The sequence below is a fragment of the Pogona vitticeps genome, chromosome 4 (genome assembly GCF_051106095.1).
Source record: "Pogona vitticeps strain Pit_001003342236 chromosome 4, PviZW2.1, whole genome shotgun sequence".
Taxonomy (NCBI): Eukaryota; Metazoa; Chordata; class Lepidosauria; order Squamata; family Agamidae; genus Pogona; species Pogona vitticeps.
The window spans coordinates 232,348,586-232,373,308 of record NC_135786.1 but is presented as its reverse complement, the minus strand read 5'-3'; the positions used below and the strand labels follow the sequence as shown (position 1 = coordinate 232,373,308).

The 24,723-nt window shown below is 42.3% G+C and overlaps 1 protein-coding gene across 1 annotated transcript; it reads right to left on the bottom strand.

The window, feature by feature from the left end:
- Window positions 1-263: 263 nt before the first annotated feature.
- On the bottom strand, window positions 264-24,074 carry LOC110088216 (solute carrier family 2, facilitated glucose transporter member 5). Its single transcript, XM_078393096.1, has 12 exons — window positions 24,057-24,074; window positions 23,038-23,133; window positions 20,797-20,939; window positions 19,314-19,438; window positions 13,622-13,774; window positions 12,894-13,019; window positions 8,774-8,967; window positions 5,972-6,082; window positions 3,953-4,118; window positions 3,243-3,353; window positions 2,998-3,125; window positions 264-508 (listed from the first exon to the last, which is right to left on the bottom strand). Exons 1-12 carry the CDS (start codon window positions 24,072-24,074, stop codon window positions 335-337), a joined length of 1,545 nt encoding a protein of 514 aa, XP_078249222.1. The 3' UTR covers window positions 264-334.
- Window positions 24,075-24,723: the final 649 nt, after the last annotated feature.

Here is a 24,723-nt window from a genome sequence, read left to right as displayed (position 1 = left end):
CTGGGACAAGCGACGGGAGCTCACTCCATCACGTGGATTCGATCTTCCGACAGCTGGTCTTCTGACCTTGCAGCACAGAGGCTTCTGCAGTTTAACCCGCAGCGCCACCACGCCCCACATTTGTTTGTCCACAAAGTACAAACAGACAAAAAATAACAACAGCCATCTTGCCATTGCTGGACTTCATTTATTTTAAAAAAATAATATCCATCAAACCAACAAGCAAACAAACAAGTCAAGCATTGCACAGAAACATGGTCCCGTTGGTCTGCATGTCTGCCCCTTGACCTGGATCCCCTCAATCGTCTGGATCACACCACACAGGCCTGAAATTTTATTTATCCACGTGTACCTTGACCTTGCTTCTCTTGGCTGTTTGGATCGCCATGAGTTTCCTGATATCCAGAAAGGTCATGTTTTTGGTTTCAGGGACAAAGTTAAAGATATAATAGAAGACGGCGATGCAGAGGGGGCAGAAGATGAGGAAGATGTAACCCTTGAGACGATTCTAGAAATGAGAAAAAAAGGGGTCATATGGGGGTGGGGAGAATACCACATGAATTCTTTTGCTAAGATTCTTCAGAGATTTCTTTTCCCTCAGAAAAAGAGCTGAAGGCAGAATAATCCTCGCTAATGGGACCACTGCATTGGAAAAGTATACTGGAAAAGCACTGGAAATTGGATTTTATTTCTATTAATATTAGTAGCAGTAGTGTTATTGTTGTTGTTGCTGCTGCTGCTGCTGCTGCTGCTGTTGTTGTTGTTGTTGTTGTTGTTGTTATTATTATTATTATTAACTGCTACCAGGGCCATTCTGGCAGTTTACAACAAAAATCAACAACAATAGTCAACATTATCAAGTTAAATAATATACACATCAAATTAATATAATAAATAAATAAACACTTGGCTCCTTTGAAGTGGGATGGTCAGCTTTGTATTATTTTCCATTGGCTATGTAATGTATAAGTCAGTGTGAATCTGCTTGGAGTGTTTCTTCCCAATCTGATTTGTTTTCCTCTGTCACTAGGGCTTCTGCTTTTTTTGGTGGCGAATGCATTCACATCAGTGTGGCTGATGTGAATACTTGAGCCAGTGCAGCTTTGTGGCTCAAGAGGTAACCAAAGTAGGCTGTCCCCGTTTCCTAGTTCAAGGTGAGGGGGAAGGAAGCGAAAGGGCATGGTGCCAGTGATGGAGCACTCCAGCATCTAGGAGACCCAAAGACTGATTGAATGAGAGAGAAAGAGAGAGAAAGAGATAATAAAATAGGTGGTCAGCCCTTTTTTGCAGCTTCTTAAAGTAGCTCTGCTGTAGCCATAAAGGTAAAGGTAAAGGTTCCCCTTGACATTTATTTAGTCCAGTCGTGTCCAACTCTAGGGGGTGGCGCTCATCCCATTTTCAAGCCTTAGAGCCAGCGCTTGTCCAAAGCCTTAGAGCCAGCGCTTGTTTCCGTTGTCACATGGCCAGCGTGACTAGGGAGCGCCGTTTTACCTTCCCACCGAGGTGGTACCTATTTACTCGCATTTGCATGCTTTCGAACTGCTAGGTTGGCGAGGAGCTGGGACAAAGCGACGGGAGCTCACTCCGTCGCGTGGATTCGATCTTACAACTGCTGGTCTTCTGACCCTGCAGCACAGGCTTCTGTGGTTTAGCCCACAGCACCACCAAGTCCTACCTCCTGCAAATCTAGAGAACTATAGCTGAACCTGCCTTAGCAAGCCGCTGTTAAGGGTTGATTCTGAGGAGCGATTCCCTCCTCTCTCTTTCCTGACTCCTGTCTGGTCAGCTAAGGCAAATTGACCCAGAGAAATCTGAAGGGCCAAGTGTGAATTAACAGTGAATCCATCTGGATTTTTTCTCATTATGTAGTCATGCTCTAAGGTCCCAGGAGGCAGATAATTGTGTAGACCAGATAATAATTAATCTGCCAGGCCCAAATCCCTCTGGGATTTCTCTTCAAAGAGACCAAAGTAGAGTCTTCTTTATCTTCTCAGTCCTTGCTAATAGCCTAGGTGGCTGGTAAATGGGCTAAGACAAAATTTGCATTGTACAACCCATTCATAATCTGAAAGCAACAATTTCAGATGCATGGAAGCAGTAAGCAAGAGGCGTTGCTTCATTCTGTTAGGTCAATGGTTCTTAACCTTGGGTGATTCAGGTGTTTTTGAACTGCAACCCCCAGAAACCCCAGCCAGTACAGCTGGTACGGAAGGCTTCTGGGAGTTGCAGTCCAAAAACACTTGATTAACCCAAGGTTAAGAACCACTGTGTTAGGTGAACAAAGGAAAGTGAAACACCAGGCTTTTTGCACCTATACTGAGCCTGAACAATCCAAAGACATCAGACTGTTAGTCTCAGGCAGTGCCATTACATACCACGGCTACTCTTCCATGCCTGATGAGTTCTCCATTCCTCTGGCATATTATTATTATTATTATTTATTTGATTTATACCCCGCCTATCTGGACCGATGGACCACTCTAGGCGGCTGCATATCACATGCATATGACACTATCCAGCAGTCAGACCAATGAAATCCCCATTCTCTGCCAGTAGATTATGCCAGTCACACAGAAGGCCTTCCAAAGTTGCCATACACATTGAACTCTGTTATCAACTTTGGTAGGTCTTCAAGGCCTCAGACACCTATCTTTCCTAGAGCTACCTAGACCTTTGTGGAATTGATCCTAGAATCTTCTCTGTGTTGACAAAATATACCCACTCTCCCAGAGATCAAGAGTAACTTATTCAAACGGTCCAATGGGTTCTATGGCCAAATGGGTATTTCAGCTCCAAGCCTATCCACTCAGCCATGTTGTACCAGACGGCGGAAATACCACATGTTGCTGAAATTTAAGAGATAAATAAGGGTGACAAATCCATCATTTCCATCACACGGCCTGGGTTATCAGAGAGGAATGAGGATTGAGTTGCCTGTGCTTTCTTACTTCCCCAACCCACACACTCAGGACTGGACTGATTTTCAAAATCACGCACCTCTGTTCGAAGGAAGGTCACTCCCGTAATAAAGTGAAAAAACCACTGTAAAACTCCTGCAATCACGAAACCTGAGGACCGCGATGATTGAAGAAACAGCTCTGCTACGATAAGAGGGGGCACCGGATCTTGGTGGAAAGAAAAGATTCAAGGCATTGACTGACATTTTACATGGACCCATTGGTATCTCCTTTATAAAACTCATCTTTAATCCAGGGAATTCAGGGCATTATCGGATCACTTACATGGCCCGAAACCATGTCCAATGAGGAACACATCATCCAAAACTGTGTTGATATACGTCATAAATGGGTAGATGTCCTGTTGGAGAAATCTTGCTGAGTTGTACTTATAGACTGGTGATATACCCCTTAGGTCTTTATCATAGTTCTTAGTTTACTTAATTCTTTATTGTTACCCATTCTTTGCCATTAACACCCATTCTTCTGCAGCACAGCTGGGCCATAGAACAGAGCAAATGCTAAATAAGTTCAGGAGAAATGTCCTTGTGTAATTTGGCATTGTGGATCAGAATCCAAGTAGCTATCCTGGAGAAGACTGGAACATGGGGGCCTCCATCGCTGCTTCCAGCCTGCCATGTAGTACTGCCCAAAACCTAGGTGAATTTGGAATTCTAAGCAGAGGATGGCTCATTTCACAATGTTTGTGTTCCTATGCACGGCTTTTTCTACTTGGCCTGCTGTGTCTCAGTGTGCTTACACACACACACATACACACACACATACACACACACACACACACACACACACACACACACACACACACACACACACACACACACACGCACAAACAGATTTGAGTATGAGGCAGTCATGAGGGTGTTTGGCCATCCAAAATACAATGAAATTAAGTCCCATACATCCTGAAGAACACAAGGAGACATCTTAAGCCATTTAAAAATGAAATCTGGTATGCATATGCTCTGCTTTCTTACAGATGCTGGGCCCCCATTTGAGTGTGACTGAGTTTCTCAATCTGCAACATGCAGAATTACAGACCTGTAAGGTCATGGTTATAGATAGCAGAATACAGGTCACTGAACATATCCCAAAGCCGACTAGAAGCAGAGTCCTGCGCCCCACAGAATCAACAAGATAGACCTGGAAAGAATGTAAAGAAAATACAGTATTATCTATTTATGTTATCTGTTTAAATCTCACCTATTTCTCCAAGGGGGAACTCAAAGCAAATGAAAGCAGCAACATTGTAAGCCATCTTTACACCCTCATTAACTAATAACAGCATCTGTGTGAAATAATCGCTGGTCATGATAGGTGTTAATAGTGTGTTGTGGTGGTGGGTGGGTGGGAGGGATGGAAATCTCATTAGGAACATTATCCTGCCCCTTGCCCTGTTTTTTTGGGGCTCCCTCTTCCAGAGGTCTCAGAGAATTCTCCAAGCAAATGTCTGAGAGTTCCCATCCTGTGGATCCACACTTTGAGATGCTGGTATTTTCCTCAGTTGGCACAAGATGCCTTGGAGAAAGCTGCCACAGTGCTCCCTGGGCACAGCCTCTCAGCCATTTAGGCTCTAATGATATGCTTCCTGGAAAATGCCCAGGTGTCACATTCCCAGGGGTTACAACAGCAGAGTCCAATAAACCAGTCCTATGTCAGGAATTCAGGGAATGCAGAGCCGATATCCAAATACCAAAGCCAACTCACACAACATAGTCCAGGGTCAGAGTCCAAAGCCAAGGGTCCAGGGAACAAGGTTCAAGGTTGCCAGGAGCATGGATGTAAGCCAGAGGTTTGACTTGTTGCTTCCACAGATTTTCAGCCATCTGAGAGCTGTTTATATAGTAAAACAGCCCCTTGAACTGCTGGAAGCCTTTTCATCCTGTCAGAACTCAGGGCTAGTTGATCGGAGGTTTCTGCAGGCAGCCTTCAAGCGATCCTCTGACCTTTTTGTCATAAGTCTTCCCCTCAGCCTGGCCCTCAGCCTGTCTACTGGGGGAGGAGAATCTGTAGGCGATTCAGGTGTCTGTATTTCTAATCGCTCAGCATTCTCCTCAGCTACAGTTAACCCTTCAGATTCCAGATCTTTGGCTGCACTCATGACACTAGGAAACACTGTGACACCTTCCTGCAGGAAGTACTGCAGCAGGAAATAAGGAGGAAATGCGGCATAGAATGCAGCCTATGAGTAGACCTTGCTCCAATTGAAGGAAATACATTTCTCCTTGAATTTCATGGTTCTGAGTAGCCTGGTTTTGGTTATCCACAGATTTTTTTAAAAAATAAATATTTCAATAAATAAATATTTAATACATACTGTATACCTTGCCACTCAGAACCAGAGGCAGGGGTTCAAAACTGAAGAACCACCTCTGCCCAAACAAAGGATCTCTAAGGCTCAATACAGATGATACTACACATAAAGCAGTGGTCTCCAACCTTGGGCCTCCAGATGTTCCTGGACTACAACTCCGAGAAGCCTTCACCACCACCTCTGCTGGCCAGGATTCTGGGAGTTGAAGTCCAAGTACATCTGGAGGCCCAAGGTTGGGGACCACAGACATAAAAGATTCCCAACGCTATGGGAGAGAACCCCAATAGATAGAACTGTGATGTGTGTGTGTGTATGTGTGAATCAACTGTTTATGCTTTGTAATTATGGTTTTGGGACACAAGAGTTATACACAGATTTTGAACTCCATGGGGGTCTGATGCCTCTAACTCCAGCATTGTTAAAGAGAGACGTGTACAGGCATGTGAAACTATGGGTCTGTGCATCGACACTTCCAGAATATTCCAACAATTCCTCAGGGAAAAAAATCCATTCCAAAAAAGCTGCTCTGAAGGATTCTCTTTTCAGGAGATGCTGCAGAGCCAAACGGTATTAAAGTTACAGTTTTATTCTCCAGGCAAATCAAAAGTTTGCAGCAACGATTGATCCCTCAGAGAAGATGGCTGGATAAGGGGGTAAGAGAGATAAAATGGGAGAAGCTTACCCCTAATGTGGTCGAGAAGGAGACAAAAGTATCTGTGGCAATAGTAACGAACCGGACTTTGTCTCTTCCCACTTTTGCAGCCTCATAGATTCTCGTGGTGTAATAGTATGCCTGAAAGCAGACCAGAATAATTAAAAGCCTTAGTTGAAAGAAGGAATTGACATTATCTGTACTGAAATGTGCATACAGTGGCGCCTTGATTTATGACCATCCCGACATACGACCATTTCGAGTTGCGAGCAGCTCCGGCTGCAAAATTTTGCTTCGACTTGCAGTCGGAGCTTCGACTTGCGATCAAAAGAGGCAGGGAGAAAAGGTGGGGAATTCAAATTAGAAGGCTAACCATTGGTCGGTGAAGAGCTTCTTTGTAGCTCTTTCACCACGACGGTTAGAGAGTGTGCATCAGAGGAGGCTTCGGACTGCCTGGTGCTGCGTTCTACTTGTGAGTAAGTACATTTACTTTGTTTTGCAACATGGGTTTGGGCTTTGGGGGGTTATAGTTCTCTGTGGGGGGGGGGAGTGTTTTTGTGTTTTCTGATGGGGCTGACTGTGTGTGTTGGGGGTGTTTTTTGCTTTGTTTTTCAGCCCCTCGCATTGCGATGGGGCTGGCTGTGGTTTGTTTTGTGTGTGTGTGTGTTTATTTTTCCTGCTGGAGCGGATTAATCCCATCCCAATGCATTCCTATGGGAAATGGTGCGTCGATTTACAACCATTTTGAGTCACGTCCATCTTCTGGAACGGATTATGGTTGTAAATCGAGGCACCTCTGTATTTATTGTTTTGGATTTTGAAGATTCACTAGAGAATTCAGCTGTCTACTTGAACTTCTTCCCCAATGGTCAAATTCTGAACTCTTCAGGCAACAAGACCTGTAAATGAAATGCCATTTTTCTCTCCCTCCATACTTGTTTTTCTTTTGGTGATCTACCAGGACAGAATATTCTGAATAAGGAATTTATGGCCCTGTTTACTCCTTCAGTTTTCTCTCCCACCCAAATCTGCTTCAGAGCACAATTTAGCCATCCCAGGAAAGAAATCCATGTCTACTAATGGTTAGTTTTCCCTGGAGAGGAGTGAATTTCAAGGTGAAGTTGGCTATTCCCCCAGACTATGGATTATAAGAGTTGAGAGCTTCAGTAACTCCTAGTGAAATTGGATTGGGTGGGGAACATACAGCCCTATGTTGTTGAACATCAACAACCATCAGTCCCTAATTAGCATACCCCATGATGAGGGATGATGGGAATCATAAAGGTATTGGATGACCACACCCTTTTCATCCTTGGATTAGAGATTCTTGATTTGCCACTCTTGCTTTTCAAAAGAAGGGCTCGATGTGATTAGCTCCATGTATCTCCCTCCTGCCTCCTCCCTCAACAATGTCAAGTAAAACATTAATATGACATGGCATCTTCACATCAAGCTACTGTTGCTGTCTGACTTCAAGTGGCATTGACTATAGAGAAGCAGGAGAAACAGTGTGCAATAATATTATTTCACACTGTTTTTTAAATAGATGTTGTCAAGGAGAGAGGTGCTTGAGTGGCATCCATGTGTTCACTAGTCCTGAAATCTCTATTCTTTGTCTTTGTCTTTGCTCCTGAAGATATAAGGCAGGCACATCATCCTGAACTGACATTTCAAGAAAAAAAAAGGGGGTTAAGGAAAATCATCACACTGGTCTACAAAATGATGTACAATGGTGCCTCGCTACACAGTTACCCCGCATGACAGTTTTTTCGCTATAGCGATTCACAACACAGTGATTCCTATGGGGGAATTTCGCTGGACAATGTTTGGTCCCTGCTTCGCAAACCAATTTTCGCCAGTGTAGGGTGTAGAGCTTAGGTGGTCAAAGTGTGGCCCCACCATGCTGACACCTTAAAAAAGGTTTTGGAGAAATTGTGGTTCAAAAAGTCCCTCTGTGCCCTGTAGCTGAGGTCTAAGGAATTGTGAGTAGACAAGTATGTTTAGCCAGATGTGATAAGATCATTTTTTCTCTCTCCCCTTTGGCCAACAAGTGTACTCAAGTGTATGCCAGGACCCTAACCCCAAAGAAATGGTTCCATGGCTGAAATCCTGTTGAGTAGCTATGCAGTCATAATTCAATGTTAAAATCTCATCTGCAATAGCTCTAATGTTGACGTGCTATCCATGAAGTGCTTCTGCCAGCACATTACACAATCGATAAAAACAGAAACCATGTGACCATGTGCACACTCACTTGACACAGCCCCTACTGCCAGTAAATCCAATCTTTTTCGGGGGTGGTGGCAGTTTATTAATCTAAGGGCAGGACAACTTCACATGAGCAATGAACCCATGCCCATGTTTCTACTTTGAACATTAAATGAGTTTATCTGAGGTGCTCAGCCTGTTCTGGGTTTCCCACTCAGCACTTTCTCTAGCCCTTGTAAAAAATTCACATTCAAACCGGAAAGCCCCAATCTCCAGCAGTCAAAGTCCAAAGTGAGAATCCAGCCTTTTCTTCCATCCCCCAAGCTCTAGGTGACTGAGAGTGCTTCAGAACAAAGAACGGCTTCCAGCCACTGAATATGCTCACATCTTTAAACAGTCTCTGGACTCTCATGGAATCCAGAAGTGCTATAGGGAAGATGTAGAAAGTTTGTATTATGCCTTGATGGATTCCCAGATGCCCTTTCCCCCCCTCCAAAAAAAAATTGCTGAGATGTCCATGGTGATACCTCTAAACCCTGGACTAAGTACGGCCCATTCATACCAAAATCCTCATTTCCCATGTTCACCTTCCTAACAGTCTCGGATTTTTCTTTCCTTCCTTACCGCATTGACACCCGTGACTTGCTGGCCTAGCATCAAGACAACGATGGTGAGGACATGCCACCGTAGGTTTGGGCTCCGCAGGAGCAGTTTAAGTGTGTTAATCTTCTTTTCTGTCTTCTCAAAGTTGGCTTCTTGGTGGAATTCTTCAATTTCCTCCTCCACATCTTCCGTCTCTCTCAGATTCTTCAGGACTAAATAGAATCAGAGGCAAAAAGGCTTTTAGCTAGGAGACTTCCAGGCCACCGAGCCATCAAAGGCAGAGGCTCGCTGAGGAGAACATGGAGGACAGGCCCACAACACAGCAGGACCCTAACCCCAAAGAAATGGTTCCATGGCTGAAATCCTGTTGAGTAGCTATGCAGTCATAATTCAATATTAAAATCTCAGCTGCAGTAGCTCTAATGTTGACGTGCTATCCATGAAGTGCTTCTGTCAGCACAGAATTTAGAAAAGTCATATATGAAAGGGCGGGGAGCTGCTGAGAGGATGAAATTATGAAGCTGCAATAATGTTCTGACACAAGCCATTCCCAGGATTTCTGCAGGAACGTAAAGCCCTCTCTTGTCTCATCCCAACAGATGAAGAAGAAGAACCAGAGCATCAGTTCCTGCACCCAATAACCAAGGGATTCTATGGTCCTTTCAACCAGAGGAAAGGATGAGAAATGAGAAAGGCTTGGTTTGGGGACTTTTTGCACAAATGAAGGCGAATTGTGCAAAAATGATAGCAATTGCTCACACTCTGCCTAGACATTTAAGGAAGGGTGGGTTGCATTTTTTTAAATGATCAAACGTTCTTTGGTTTGACATGTTTCTGTTATTTTGCTACTCAGGGGAAAGGGAAGTTGCCTTTTCTTTTTCTGATGGCTAGAGAGAAAGATGCTTGCAATGGGCAATTGTCTAGCCAAAGCATGTGAAGTGAAGCAGAACAAATAATTTAGTAAGTGTTCATTATATCTGAGGGTTTCTGAGATGCTTGAACTTTTGTACCCCAATTCATTTTTGTACATATGTCTGTATTTACATGTACTTGTGCATGGAAGACATGATATCAATAGGAACTAAGGATGTGCACTTCCTTCAGAGAAAAGTTGCAAAACAGACTACAGTAGGGGTATCCACAGTTGTTTATAGCCAATGACACTCCTGATCATCCCCAAGGCAGGCTGTTGACTGTAACACAGTGGTTCCAAACTGTGGACCCCCAGATGTTCCTGGACTAAAACTCCCAGAAACCTTCACCGCTAGCTGTGCTGGCCAGGAATTCTGGGAGCTGAAGTTGAAGAAAAAGGTTGCACAATCTTACTCAGGCAGTATTGAGTTAAAATGGGTGCATAAGGAGAGGTTGCACTATAGGAGGAGATTGACAGGTGACCCACCGATGAAGTCCCACAGCTCTGTTGGGTTGTCCAATCACTCAGACTGTAGAAGTGTCTAAGGAGGGGTCAGAATGAAGTCACTGGTCTGCAAATCCCCCTACTACTGTGCAGCCATCTATTTCACATTTAGCTAGGATGGAAGGAAGTTTCCACATCACTGTCACACTAGCAACTATGTACAGTTTTGCATTGCACTAACAAGATTGCCGATGGATGAAACTGTCCTTTCTTGTGCAGGCTTTCAATGTTTAGGCCAGTGCTTCCCGACCTTGGTTTCCCAGATGTTCCTGAACTGCAAATCCCAGAAATCCTGGCTAGAGGTGAAAACTTCTGGGAGTTTTAGTCCAAGAACTTCTAGGGATCCAAGGCTGGCAATCATAAGGCAAGGAGAGGAATTACCTTTCCCCACCACTTTGCTTTTCTAATTTGTTCCTTGTTTCCTCTTTATTTATTTATTTATTTATTTATTTATTTATTTATTTATTTATTTATTTAGTTAGTTAGTTAGTTAGTTAGTTAGTTAGTTAGTTAGTTAGTTAGTTAGTTAGTTAGTTAGTTAGTTATTAATATTTATTTATTTATTTATTTATTTATTTATTTATTTATTTATTTATTTATTTATTTATTTATTTATTAAATTTATACCCCGCGCCTCTAGACCAGTGTTTCTTAACCTTTGTTACTCGGATGCTTTTGAACTGCAACTCCCAGAAACCCCAGTCAGGACAGCTGGTGGTGAAGGCTTCTGGGAGTTGCAGTCCAAAACTCCTGAGTAACCCAAGGTTAAGAACCAGTGCTCTAGACCATGGTCTGCACGCTGCAAAGAAATACCAGTGGCTGCTGCTTTTGCAGTCCGTTGGCAAAGAAAGAAGAGCCGAGGATTTCTCGATTCAAATCACACTTCCTGTTCTTGTTAAACCATCGGTGCATTTTGTCGTCACAGCAGTGCGATGCACTCCCCCTAATCTCTTCAGTGTTTTTCCTGAGCATGTTTCTGTAAGCTAGGCTACCAACTGCGTAGAATCATCTACACAGCCTTTCCCTCCCTGCATTTTCTGCCAAGTACTGCTGTGACTTTGCACTCAGAGTGGTCTGGCTCATTACAACTTTCCTGCTTCAAATTCCAACCTCTCACACCTGGAAATGTTTGTGACTGCCTGGAATTTAAGTGCAATGTTTCCTCTGCTTCAGGCCCACCTCACTGCTAGAACTGATGGTTCCGCATCATCCCAAATAGAGATGGGATGTTCATACCTGTCTCCCGGGGAAGATGAATATGTAGCTTACCACCACAGGTGACTGGACCGATTGGACGTTCCCCTCAGAACAGGGGCGTCCACTTACTGTTTGCAGTGCACGGACGTCGTCATTCGCGCTGCGCCAGTTTGTGGAAGTAGCCTGGCCAGGGGCTTCCCTGCCTCCCTGCGCTGCTGACCATTCAGCAACTGAACAGGGAGACTCATCATCCTGCCTCCTCACTGGATTGGATAGTAGTGTGGGAAGGCAGGGAAGCCCCAGACGGGCTACTTCTGCAATTGACACAGCACAAAGAAAGATGGCTGTGTACACCACACCACAGAAGTAAGTGGACAGCCCAGTTCTGAGGGGAGTCTACAATCAACCTGGCCACCTCTGGTAGTGATATTCGTATTCGTCTCAGAATACAAATATCATATTCGTATATGATATTCGAATACAAATATCCCATCTCTAGTGCCAGATGTATAACCCTTCATTTCCCCCATTTACAGTGTTTTTGTTTAACACTGATCTGGAAACGTACAAATACCGCCATGAACCCAAGAACAGATATGTTTAGGTTCTTTCCAAATCAGCTTGGAGTAGTTGCGCTGTAATCTGTACAACAAAGATTTGGAAATAAATGAGGTTGGGGGGCAACCACATATCTCGCAACTGAAGATGGGATTTTTTTTTATGATTTTGAGACTTCCAGTGCTAGAAGTCTCCTAGAATCCCCCAGGGCTGACTTCTCAGCCTAGGACAACAAAAGGAAGTGGGCTATAAAGAGGTCTTCCTACCGCCATTATCTAATTCACTCCATGTGGATCGGCTGGGAAGCAGAGGAGAATGTCCCTTCAGTTGCACTGCTTGCTGAAAGTTACTCATTGCTATCCCTTAGGTTCTAAGGCGGGGTGGTGGCTCTTAAGGGTATGCCCTCCCAGGAAGCAAAGAGGCAACTGCTAGCAAGGAATGTAACTTGGGGAGGCCTCCTCCTCCTCCTTTGCTTCAGAACTGAAAGAGACCCTGTGCATCATCAGCCCTTGTCAAGGAGGACCAGTTGCGAATCAAACTCCCGGCCTCTGGCTCTGCAGCCAGATGGCTGAATCACTGGGCTAGGCTTCTCCCTTCCCAGTCCCAGAAGTCTGCCTGGGAGATTCTAGGCAAATTTTGGCAGGGGAACGCCTAAAATTGCAACCATCCCTATTCAAACAAAACAAATCAACCAACCATCTCTGGTGAGATGGTCATGAGAAGAGCCAATAGAGGACCACGTCTGCACATCCTCATGTGTCATGGCCACTGATATGCAGGGTGCCCACAATCTAGAGCAGTGGTGTCCAACCTTGGCCCTCCAGATGTTCTTAGACTACAGCTCCCAGAAGCCTTCACCACCACCTCTGCTGGCCAGGATTTCTGGGAGTTGAAGTCCAAGAACATCTGGAGGGCCAAGGTTGGACACCACTGATCTAGAGCTTTCTGCCCGATATAGAGCCATTCTACCTTCTACTGCATCCTCTTCTTTCTTCTTCTGAATCAGTAGATACCTTGGACTTTCAGGGAGCAAGGGCAACATGCCAAGCTGAAATAAAGGCATGATTCCACCAAGGCTCATCAATATTGGCCAACCTTTAGAAGAAGAGGCCGTGATGACAGAAGCATAATGAATAACTCATAATTTGGAAGACATATAACAACAACAACAACAACAACAACAACAACAACAACAACAACAACAACAACAACAACAACAACAACAACAACAACAACAACAACAACAACACAGTCTTTTGACTGGTGGTATTATATAAAAAATGCAAATATTAACCAAAAATCTGAGTATCAGTTAAATATCGGTGTAGTATAGATGCTACTACTAATATTGTCATTTTTTTGCAGCTCTGATAGTGTTATTTCAAAGATCTGCAGCTGATTATAATCTTTTACTAAATTCTGCAGTTTTATTCTCAATGCTCTGACAACTATGGGTGCTACTGAAATGTGTTTTAACCAAAGCAAGTTATTTCTATTGCCAGGTTCCTGTATTTTATTGATTCCCCCCCCCAAAAAAAATTCTTTATTTTCAACTGTTGTTGTTATTGTTTTACAAAGTACCCCCAGATGTATGCTCCTGTCTTTGATTTTTTTATTTTCTTTGATTACCAGCTCTAAAGAACCTGTATGATTCAGCTGAACTCAGTCAAGCAAAATGGTGCGTTTTGCGATATTACCTTCTGCTGTCCCAAGGAGTTCGCGAAGAGCAAGTACCCGAGCCACCACAACTCCAATGGTTAGAAGGAGATGGTGCATCATGACAAAGCTTCCCCTCGTGCTTGTTTGAGAGATCTCACTGAGGTATAGAGGGATAATACAGGAGACGAGGCCTGGTGATAAAATAAATGGAGGGATAATTCATAATGCACACGCAACATGATCTGAAGAGACACATGCAAATATTCTTAAAGTCTAGGAAACCCCTGGAGATAGATATGGTAATGACCCATCAACCCTAAGATATTTCCTGAATTCTGCTATTCCATCATTTGTAATGTGCACAAGTAGCCCCTGGCTAAAATTAGGTACCATGATTCCATAGATATGTTAAAGTTGCCGAGCTTCTTCTGTAAAGCATCTTAGACCCTACAGAAGGGATCCAGAGAAATGCTTTCATAACTGCTTCTCACACTTCGACCTTTCTCCCCTTTGCCAATTCTTCCCCTGCCAAAGCCAGAGAAAACCACTTTTGTACCTAAACCTATCCTTCTGAAATTGTGTCGCTTTCTTGGCTAGTGACACCTGTATGGTGTATCCTATTTCCATACAAATTGGAAAATAGCCACCTCTAGTAACGAAGACTCAAATCTGACAAACCCCCACTGCATCTCACCTGTCTGGAGTTTTAGAATTTTTTAAATAGGAGCCCCCCCCCTTTTATGCTGCCTAATTAGAAGGGCAACTGCAAATCCCTGCAAATTTCCCTTATTTCTAGGCAACAGAAAATCAAAACTTGAACTTGCACAACACAAAATATCCTCCACCTCTGTATTCAGAGTTCAGTAGATACAGTAATCAAAGAATCAGCTATGCTACACCTGAAATGCCATCCACTTCTAAGAAACGGGAAAGGATAAAAAAAAGCTCTCCTTCTTTGTTGATTTCCTGTGATGGTCCACCAGCTATTTAAAAACATGAGAGTACAAGCAGGATTTTGCCCTACGGGAGGAAAAACTGTGTGAGATAATTTTGCTAGGGTTTAGTGGGGCATTGAAAACCTCAATATGTTTAGAACCACTGCTCAAACCTTCACAGAACCAATGAAGGATTTCCTCCCTTGAGCCTGAATAAATGAGCATCTGTAGTTTTCGCTGAAACTTGACTGAAGTCTATTATATGCCTTGTCCAAAGACTGAAAAATCCAGAGAATCAACATATCAAGTTATAGCACTTTTTAATTTGCTGTGACTCTTGCAGTGTTTATCAGATAGTTCTGAAATCTACCCCATACCTAATCTCTATCAGGTACAACATAGGTGACAAAATTATCAGCAAAACAGTTGTGATTTTTAAAGGAATAGAAATGTGGTACAGTGGTGCCTCGCTAGACAGTTACCCCGCATGACAGTTTTTTCATTAAGACATTGGCTTTTTGAATCGCTATAGCGATTCACAAAACAGTGATTATTTTGCTGGACGATGTTTGGTCGCTGCTTCGCAAACCAATTTTCGTTAGACGATGATTTTGACAGCTCCCTCCGTGCTCACAAACAGGTGTTTTCGGGACCTAAGCTTCGCAAGACAGCAATTCGTTTAGCAAAGTGGTGGTTTGCAAAGCGGCTTTCCTATGGCCGATCTTCGCTAGACAACGATGATTCTTCCCCATTGGAACACATTAAACAGGTTTCAATGTATTCCAGTGGGGAAATGCTTTTCGCTAGACAATGATTTCGCTAAACAGCGATTTCAGTGGAACAGATTATCATCGTCTAGTGAGGCACCACTGTACTTATAACAGTGGAATTCATGCTGCTTTAATTCATATATGAACATATTGACATCTTCTCTGGACACCTGGCTAATTTATCAATTTTCTTCACCGGTTTTATATAAATGCATTTTCTGGCTCTACAGAGCTCTAATATCAGTCCATGACTATCTTTGGAGGTCTAAGATAGAATTCTGGAAACCTGCATATGAAGTCAAATGGTGGAATAGATATGCACTTGAAGCTTGGACCTAGTACCAGTGCTTTCTTTGCACTTTGCAAGAGAACATTCTTCTGCCAAAGAATCAAGCCAGTGTCTGATTTCAAGAAAATGATTTGCCTTTTCAATAGCAGCAAGAAATATTGCAAAGTAAAACTGAATTCTCAACTCTCCTTTCAAACAAGTCTACTGCCTCTTTGGTCTGCCACTCCCCATATTGTTCCAAACACCTCTGGTTTATCAATGTGGCATTTTTGCTTCTTATGTCCATAATTCAAAGAAATGACTTGATATTGCTGCACTATATCATGTCCAAGTTGCCAGCAGGAAAAAGGATGCCAAGATTACATAGCAAAGAGCAGGCTGAGTGTTGACAATACCAATGGCAGCAGTTAAGATGGTCTGCTAAAGTGCTAGAAGAACCCAGAAGTTGATTATATGACCTGTAATATGGTTGGTATGGGAAGGCAGAATCAAGGGCAGTTGGGATGTTGCTTCAGTCCCTCTGCGCCGAAATGTTTTGAAGGGAAGTTTTGGATTGTTGTTGTTAAAGTGTAAAACTCAACAAAGCCTGGCTCCCAGCACTGAAAATAGAGCCTGCAAAAAGGTCAACGAACTCTACCCAGCCACAAGGACCGGTGATCACTGCACACAAAAGACCAGCTAACAACACCCATCAATCACAGTGAAGGATCATCTCTCCCCCTTATCACAACAATACACCCACAACAAAAAACGCGCTGATCACCATAATCACCCAATCCCTTGAAAAGGATAAACCGCTGATCCCACAGCTACAAATACTTGACTATCCCACACACTACACCAGAACACAGATTTCTGTCCTCTGAAGATGCCGGCCACAGAGACTGGCTAAATGTTAGGAAGAACAACCTCCAGAACATGGCCAAACAGCCCAAAAAACCTACAACAACCATCAGATCCCAGCCAGATTAAGGCTATCTGAATTGCATATATAATAAGAATAAAGAACTGACCAGAAAAGACAGTGTTTCTGGGAAAAGTGGTGTGAGGACAGTAAAAAAAAAAAAAAGAGAGGAGAACGTAGCTTAAGATGGGTTGATTCAACAAAGAAATCCACAGCTATTAATTTGCAAAACCAGAGCAGAATGTATTGGAATATATTGCTAGGAAGAGGGGAGCAGGAGGAAGAGAGAACAAACTATTTTATTTATACTTAAAAGCATGCTGCGTATACATTAAATCCATTATTTATATATCACCCCCTATAGTGGAATGTTCTGTTCTGGGCAGTTAACGAGTGAAAACTGAACAACCAACCAACAACGGAAGAAAAGTAAAGTAAATATTTCAAGTGTAAATTCCAAGATAACAAGATAATATGAGATGCTGCTGGTTCACAAGATCTGAGCAGGGATGTTAAATGACAGGGCATTTGGGAGGTCATTAACTCATAGAGTTGCCACACATCAGAAGTGAGTGGATGGCACATAACATCTTTTGAGTTTTTTTAAAATTACAAAGCAATTATATATTGACAAGATGGAATGGGAATTATGGCAGAATAAAGGCACCAAAGCTTGGCAAACATCAAGTAGAACCACCCCCTGCAAGAAAATTTTAAAAATGGTATTTTCAGAACTTAAACTTGTGAGATTCTGGATATTGATTCTTTATCCTTTTATATATACCCTGTTTCCTGGAAAATAAGACAGGGTCTTATATTAATTTTTGCTCCAAAAAAACCACATATTAGGGCTTATATTCAGGGGATTTTTTATGTACAGTGTACATTGTACACCAATCCACATTTATTCAACATACAGTCATGTCATCTTCTTCTGGTTGCTGCACAAGGGTGGAAGGTGAGGTTTCACTTAACTGGGGCTTATTTTTGGGGTAGGGCTAATATTACGAGCATCCTATAAAATCATACTAGGGCTTATTTTCAGGTTAGGTCTTATTTTAGGGGAAACAGGGTATATATTCTTAAAAATATGTAGTCTTAAAAATTTATAGTATTTGTATTTTTAAAAACTAATATTCTTTTTAGGTCTCTCTTTTTACAACCAGACACAGAATCCTCTTGCAAGAGTCATTTTGATAAGCTTGCTTGGCCAGGAAAGAAGTTGAAAAGTTAACTAAGAGTCGGCTAATTAGCTCCTGACTGTCAGGATCAAAAGTTCAGATTGCACTGCACTGAGAGTTGATTTCTCCTTTGAAAATTTATGTGAGGAGACTGCTTGGTTTCAGCGATCCTTAGAGTATATTTGCTAATAATGATACAACAAAACAGAGCTGCTATATGTTTTTCTATGGTAAGAGAAAATGCTTTGAATACACCTTACAAGGTAAAGGTAAAGATTCTCCTTGACATTAGTCTAGTCATGTCTGACTCTAGGGCGCGGTGCTCATCCCCGTCTCCAAGCCATAGAGCCAGCGTTTGTCCATGAACAGTTTATGTGGTCACGTGACCAGTGCAACTAGACACAGGCCATGACCTTCCCACCAAGGTGGTACCTATTTATCTACTCACATTTTTGCATGCTTTTGAACAGCTAGGTTGGCAGGAGCTGGGACAAGCGACAAGAGCTCACTCTGTCACATGGATTCGATCTTAACGACTGCTGGTCTTCTGATCTTACAGCACAGAGGCTTCTGTGGTTTAACCCACAGCACCACCATGTCCCACACCTCACAAAGTTGTATGCTAATTCTGTGAAGATACATTACTAAATATCCCCCTTTCTGGAGTATTGTCACTCCACTGCTCTCTTTAAAGTAAACCTGTGTTTTGTTTTGTTTTTACTCTTTAGAGCAAACTTGTTTTTTTTTCCAGTCTGTTTCTGTGATATTTCTCTCCAAATATCTTCCTCCCCCAGCTATGCATGTATACAAAATTTCATTTTTCGAAGCTCTTGCTGGCAATCCCATTCCATACATGCTCAGTCATTTAACAAATTTGGGTTTTTTTCCTTTTCAAAAGGCCTTTTTGGAGGATCACTTTTTCAGCCCCCGCAGCCTAGATTCTTTCCAAATAAAAACAGTAGATGAGCCCAACCATTCTCTTTTAAGACAAGCAAGATTGGTCTCTTTCATTTTATGTTATCTGTTTTAAATTTGGGGTCATTTGGAATCACTTATTTCTGAACAGGAGGAATTTTACTTTTTAAAAAATCATAACTTCAAAACCCATTGTCTAAACCTCACTGGAAGGACAGATCCTGAAGCTGAGGCTCCAGTACTTTGGCCATCTCATGAGAAGAAAAGAGTCCTTGGAAAAAACCCTGATGTTAGGAAGGTGTGACGGCAAGAGGAGAAGGGGACAACCGAGGATGAGATGGCTGGACAGTGTCTGCAAAGCAACCAACATGAACCTGACACAACTCCAGGAGGCAGTAGAAGACAGGAGGGCCTGGCGTGCTCTGGTCCATGGGGTCACAAAGAGTCAGACACGACTAAACGACTAAACACACACACAAACCTCCCCAATTTGGCACACCTGTGCCAAATTTGGTGCTGAACCAAAATCCAATTTCAAAGTTATAACGTCCTGTTTGTACTCTTCCCGTTTTTAGAATTGCCTTACAAAATGTTGATTGGCTCTGTTGTGCAAAATACATAGCTGCGCTCTCATGCAGTTACAATGACCTCCCTAAAATTTGCCAAAGGGCATGCATTCCAGACAGATTACAGACTACAAAGGATGTAAAGCATTGAAACTGGGAATCCAACTCACCCGTGCACATCCCTGTATACACGCGCGCAAACATGGTGAATTCAAATGGCTGCACCTTATTGGATAAACCCATGAGCATAGCAGAGACAATGGATAAAATGTTGGTGATCAACAACGTCCCTTTCCTGGAAAGATAAGAAGGATAAGGCAGAGGGGTACAAAGATGCTAATTAACATCATCAAAAGAGCAAAGGATGAAAATGGATGGATGGATGGATGGATGGATGGATGGATGGATGGATGGATGGATGGATGGATGGATGGATGGATGGATGGATGGATGGATGGATGGATGGATGGATGGATGGAGGGCACCTGTATCTACAGGGGTTTGATTCCAAGCCCTCTCCCTAGCAGAAGCTGAAAAATGTAGATGATAGCAAATAAATAAATAATCTGGAGTATATACTCAACAACTGTGATTTGTGGAGCCCAGTCACATGTTTATTTTATTTTATTTATTTTCTTTCTTTCTTTCTGCATTCCTACCATTTAGCTGGTCACCTCTAAAGCAGAGGTTGTGTTAACTGGTTGTCTGTCAGTGGCAGTCATAGTATTTTGGGGGGCTTGCTTCACCAATCAACTCCAGAATGGAGGAGGAGGAGGAAGAAGAAGTTAAGAGATCTGGAAGTAAAGAGCCCTATTCAGTTATTCCTTGCCATGTTTGTTCAACGTATGAAGGAGAGTGTGGCTGAGCTTCACCCTCCATGGTTACTTTCTTTATACAGGGAAAAAAAAATTCAAAGAATTAGCATTTTTCCATTAGAGTCTCCTATCTTCACATGTGGAATTGACACAGTAAACAACAACTGAATAGGGCTGTTTTTAAATTAGATTTTACTGTGAGGATATCTTGCTCTGAATCAGGAGACACCTCATGTCATTGCCCCAGACACACACATTATTTAGATCCAGACACACACATTATTTAGATCCTGTCATTCATAGGCTTATTTATTTTATTTTATTATGCCAAAGCCATTACTCTGGGCTGCAAACAAATAGCATATGAGGATACCAAATCCAAATAATAAAATTCACATAAGACCATGTACAAAAGAGCATAATCTCTAAAATTAGGATCACTAATAGCAAAGAAAAAAGCAAGTTGGAGAATATTATAGTCATAGATGGCAGACAATAGCAAACACATAGGCACAAGAGTTTTTTTTTAAGCCTGATTACTTGATACAGGATTAGTCTGGGATAAGGCATAAAAAGGCTTGTGAAAACAGCTTCATTTGTTTGGACTATCCTAAAATCAAGGCTAATTGCAACTCAGATGGGAGTAAATTCCAGAGTGATGTGGCCACCACAGAGAATGCCCGGTTTCAGATGGCAAATTTCCAGGCCTCCCTCAAGTTTGCCACTTGTGCACTTATGAAGTGCAGGTGGGATGGGTAGACATCGAAAGGAGAGGCAGACAAGGAGCAAGATCCTAAACCATGAAGGGCTTTATATGTCAACATAATACCTGCCAAACCTATCCGCACAATAGCCAAAGACAAGTGCCCCAAATATGGCTCCAAGTGGGAACAAAGCAATGGTGATCGACATCATGAACGTCTGTGAATCTGGATCCATCAACTCTTCATATGTTGATATGTTGTAAAAGTCCTGCAGGAGCTAGGAAAGGAATACACCATGGTTGGTATAGTCCACACATTATATAGCACTTCTATGTCCAACAAGGAAATACAGTGGTTCCCCGCTTGACGACGATAATCCGTTCCAGCAAAATTGCTGTAGAACAAAATCATCGTCAAGCGAAAGTAATGCATTAAAAACCATTTAATGCATTCCAATGGGTGAAATACCTCACCATCCAGCGAATATCTTCCGTAGGGCAGCCATTTTCCAGTGCTTGTAATGTGAGCAATCCATCCTGAACACAGCGGGGAGCCGTTTTGCACAGTGAGCAGCCATTTTGAAAACCCAACAATCAGCTGTTTTTGATCATCGTAAAGCAAAAAACTGGTTTCTGAAGCAGGGAACTGATCGTCGTCAAATGAAAAACCCCACTGAAATATCGTTTTGCAACCGCAATAGCGATCACAAAAAACTAATTGTACAGCAGATTCGTCATACAACCAGGTAAGAATCAAGCGGAGCACCACTGTATTTATGAGGGCCCTACAGCCACTCCCACCTGCTGGTAATCCATATTTATAAGATGCACATTTTTGACTCACACACAACTTGGCCTCTGTCCCACCCCACATGAAAATCCATGATGCTGCCTACCTGAAAACATGACGTGTAGAAGACCTGGCAGAGATAAACCCACATTTCCCCATTACCAGTCTCTGCCATTCAGTGGTTATTATTCAGCAATGGGTTGTGTTTTTTTTCAGATTTGAGGCACACGCTGGATGACGTTCTACAAAGCTGAGAAACTGCAAGCAAAGGCGGATGCCTCAAGAGATATTTTTGTGATCAAGAATGGCCTCATGCAGGAAGAGTAGGGTGCAATGTCACAAACTGTGGTTACCCGCAAGATTCCTTTTCTCCACCCACTTTGGTCTTTTCAAGCCCAGCTCCAAAGCAGAATGCCTGAAAGCAGCCAAGATGTCCCACTTTGTCCTGGACATGTATCAACGTAATCAAAAATCTGAGCTTTATTCTATTTGTATCAGAATCAACTTGAATTGACCCATTTCAATCTACTGCTTACATCAGTAGCTAGCAAGGGGGTTTAACAGGCATTATGCGGGGTCAATAAAGATGTCCATGTTGTCTTTGTCATATCTGCTTTATGAAGCCAGTTGAGCCTTATTGTACTGCCAGGGGAATCCTCCTCACCTGAGGGAAATTATTGAAAGTAAATGATCCTTCTACAAAAAGGTGTATATTCATCCACCAAAATCCTCTTGCCAGCTGAATATAAATAGCATAAATTTTGACAGTGAACTGCTACAAATTACAAAGTCAGTGCAGAGTTGCATGATTCAGTGCAAAACGGATGTTGTCCACACTGACTTCATCAGCTGTGGCAATTAACCCTCCCGAAACAACACCGTTTATCCTACACTATCAAACAAGATTTTGATCATGATTGGAGAAATGAATGAATTAAGGTAACTCTATTTGCACAGTCCAAATTTAGATGAGATGATACCTTTATTTAGACCACTAAAAAATCAAACATCCGACACAAGCTTTCATGAATAAAGTTCAGTTCCTTGGGTATGGGGTATTTTGAATGGGAAGTCCCAAGATGGTCATGGCAGAGATGTGCCATTTGGTTGAAATTCTTCACTTAGCCTCTAGGATAGGAGGTAAGCCCTCAGATCTTTCTGAACAATGGCTTCTACTTGGTTGTAAAACTGTGGTTGCACAGAGTGATGTAGTATGTAAGAGAGATCCCGTGCCTAACCAAGCAGATGTTAAGCAGGTAGAGTCCCACACCGTCCCTGAGAAGCATAGATAAAGAGGAATAGGCTCAAGACGTAAACAACAAGATGTTCTATCTTGTATTGCTTGGAGAGGCGCATGCATTACACAGATTGTAGCTTGCACATCTTTTTCCTTGAGGATTGTTTTTTTTAAAAGCAACCACATATTAATGGGATGAGTGCTATTCTTCCCAAACATTGTTACCAAAAAGAAAAGAATGGATAAATAACAAAAATGCAGATTGCCCCTCCTAATTATTAATAACAAAGGTTTAGTCAACTCCCCATGCCTTAAGACATCATCCAAACCAGAGGACCCTCTCTCTTACCACAGTAGGAGAGTAGACAATCCAAATGTTGTAACCGTATTGCATCGATAAAAAGGTAGAAATCAAAGAAATCCAAATGAGCTTTTTTGGCAGCTTCTGTGGAAAAGAGCAGCAAAGGACTGGATAAGGCAGTTTTATTTGGTAATAGTTTGCATCTAGCACAGTAACAACTCTAGGAGAAAGAGAGGGGACAGTCCTTCAGACTATCCACAAAAGTCACTTTTGACCTGTTTGGATAATTTAGTAAACTGTACCCAAAATCATTTCCGTAACTTTTTTTCTTTTGTTTCAACAAAATTTAGAATAAATGCCCTAATGGGCTTTAATGTTTAGTTCATCCTAACATCTTTTTCAAACACTTTCAGCTGAGCAGGGCTGTCACAGATATAACAGGGACACATGTTATAAAAAACATTAGCAACATGTTTATAAATGATTCATAACAAGAGAATTTACTAAACTACTGTATGTTATATGTACTACAGTGGTGCCTCGCTTAGCGATGTTAATTCGTGCCAAAAAAATCGCTGCTAAGTGATAACATCGCTAAGCGAAATAAAAAAGCCTATAGAAACGCATTAAAATGCAATTAATGTGTTCCTGTGGGCTGAAGACTCACCTTTAAGCGAAGATCCTCCATAGCACTGCCATTTTCGGTGCCTCTAAAGCGAGGAATCCATGCAAAAACACAGCGGGCAGCCATGTTTTTTTTCCAGCAGCCATTTTGAAACCGCCGATCAGCTGGCCGAAAATTGAGGCTTTGCAATGATCGCTTCCCTGCGATCATCGCAAAGCGAAAATAGCCCATAGGGACCATAGCAAAGCAATCGCTTTTGTGATGCCAAAAAGTCCATCGCAAAGTGATTTTGTTGCTAAACAGAGCAATCGCTATGCGAGGCACCACTGTATACTGTAACAAAAAAACTCTTCTCCACTGTCACCTGACAGTGGTCAAAGGCAGCCCCAGCGGTTGGTTCTAGAGATGGGCATGGGCAACAGAAATGGTGCTTTGTGGCTACCCATGAACTGTGAACCATCTGAACTCTTTTTTAAAAAACCAACCATGAACCAGTTAATTTTTTTTTAAAAGTTTGTGTCTGGGGAGAGAGGAAACTAACCCCCCCCCCAAAACATGTTTTAAAACATTCCTTTAAGGTATACTACTGATGCTAACCAGTCCTGAAATCTATAGTGTGGAGAACAAATGTTATAGCCAATAAATAAAATGATAATTGCTGGAACTCTGTTGCCCAGCTACGCATGCATAATGGAAAACTATGGAAGCAGCAGGGAAAATAGGATAGAGCGGAACTGATTATTGCTGCACGAGAGTGTGCATTAGATACTGTGCAGCAGATCACATCAACATTCTACAAGGCAACTGTAAACATGTGGGCATCCTAAACAATATATATATATATAATTTTGAAACTGGACTTTGGATAAGCACCAAATTTAGCACAGTCACAATTGTAAAAAAAAATACCAGCCCAGACAATTGCTTGAGTTTAGATGAGAAGTGGTTAACTGATGAAAAAAGGAGTCAGCTTCTGATATTTCCCTTGCTTGGTGTCACTTTGCGAATGGTAGTGTGCAGAAGAGGGTATCCTGTAGACCATCGTGACTGCTGCCATTGGTGTTGTCAACATTCAGGCTGTCCTTTGCTAGGTGAAGCTTGGCATCCTT

Bases quoted from the DNA above. Each gene is read 5' to 3' on its own strand.
- LOC110088216 (XM_078393096.1), bottom strand. The intron at 6,083-8,773 runs GTAAGGAAGGAA...GTCTGCTTTCAG, and splicing joins AAGTCACGGGTGTCAATGCG to GCATACTATTACACCACGAG. The intron at 4,119-5,971 runs GTAAGCTTCTCC...CATTCTTTCCAG, and splicing joins CCTTCTCGACCACATTAGGG to GTCTATCTTGTTGATTCTGT.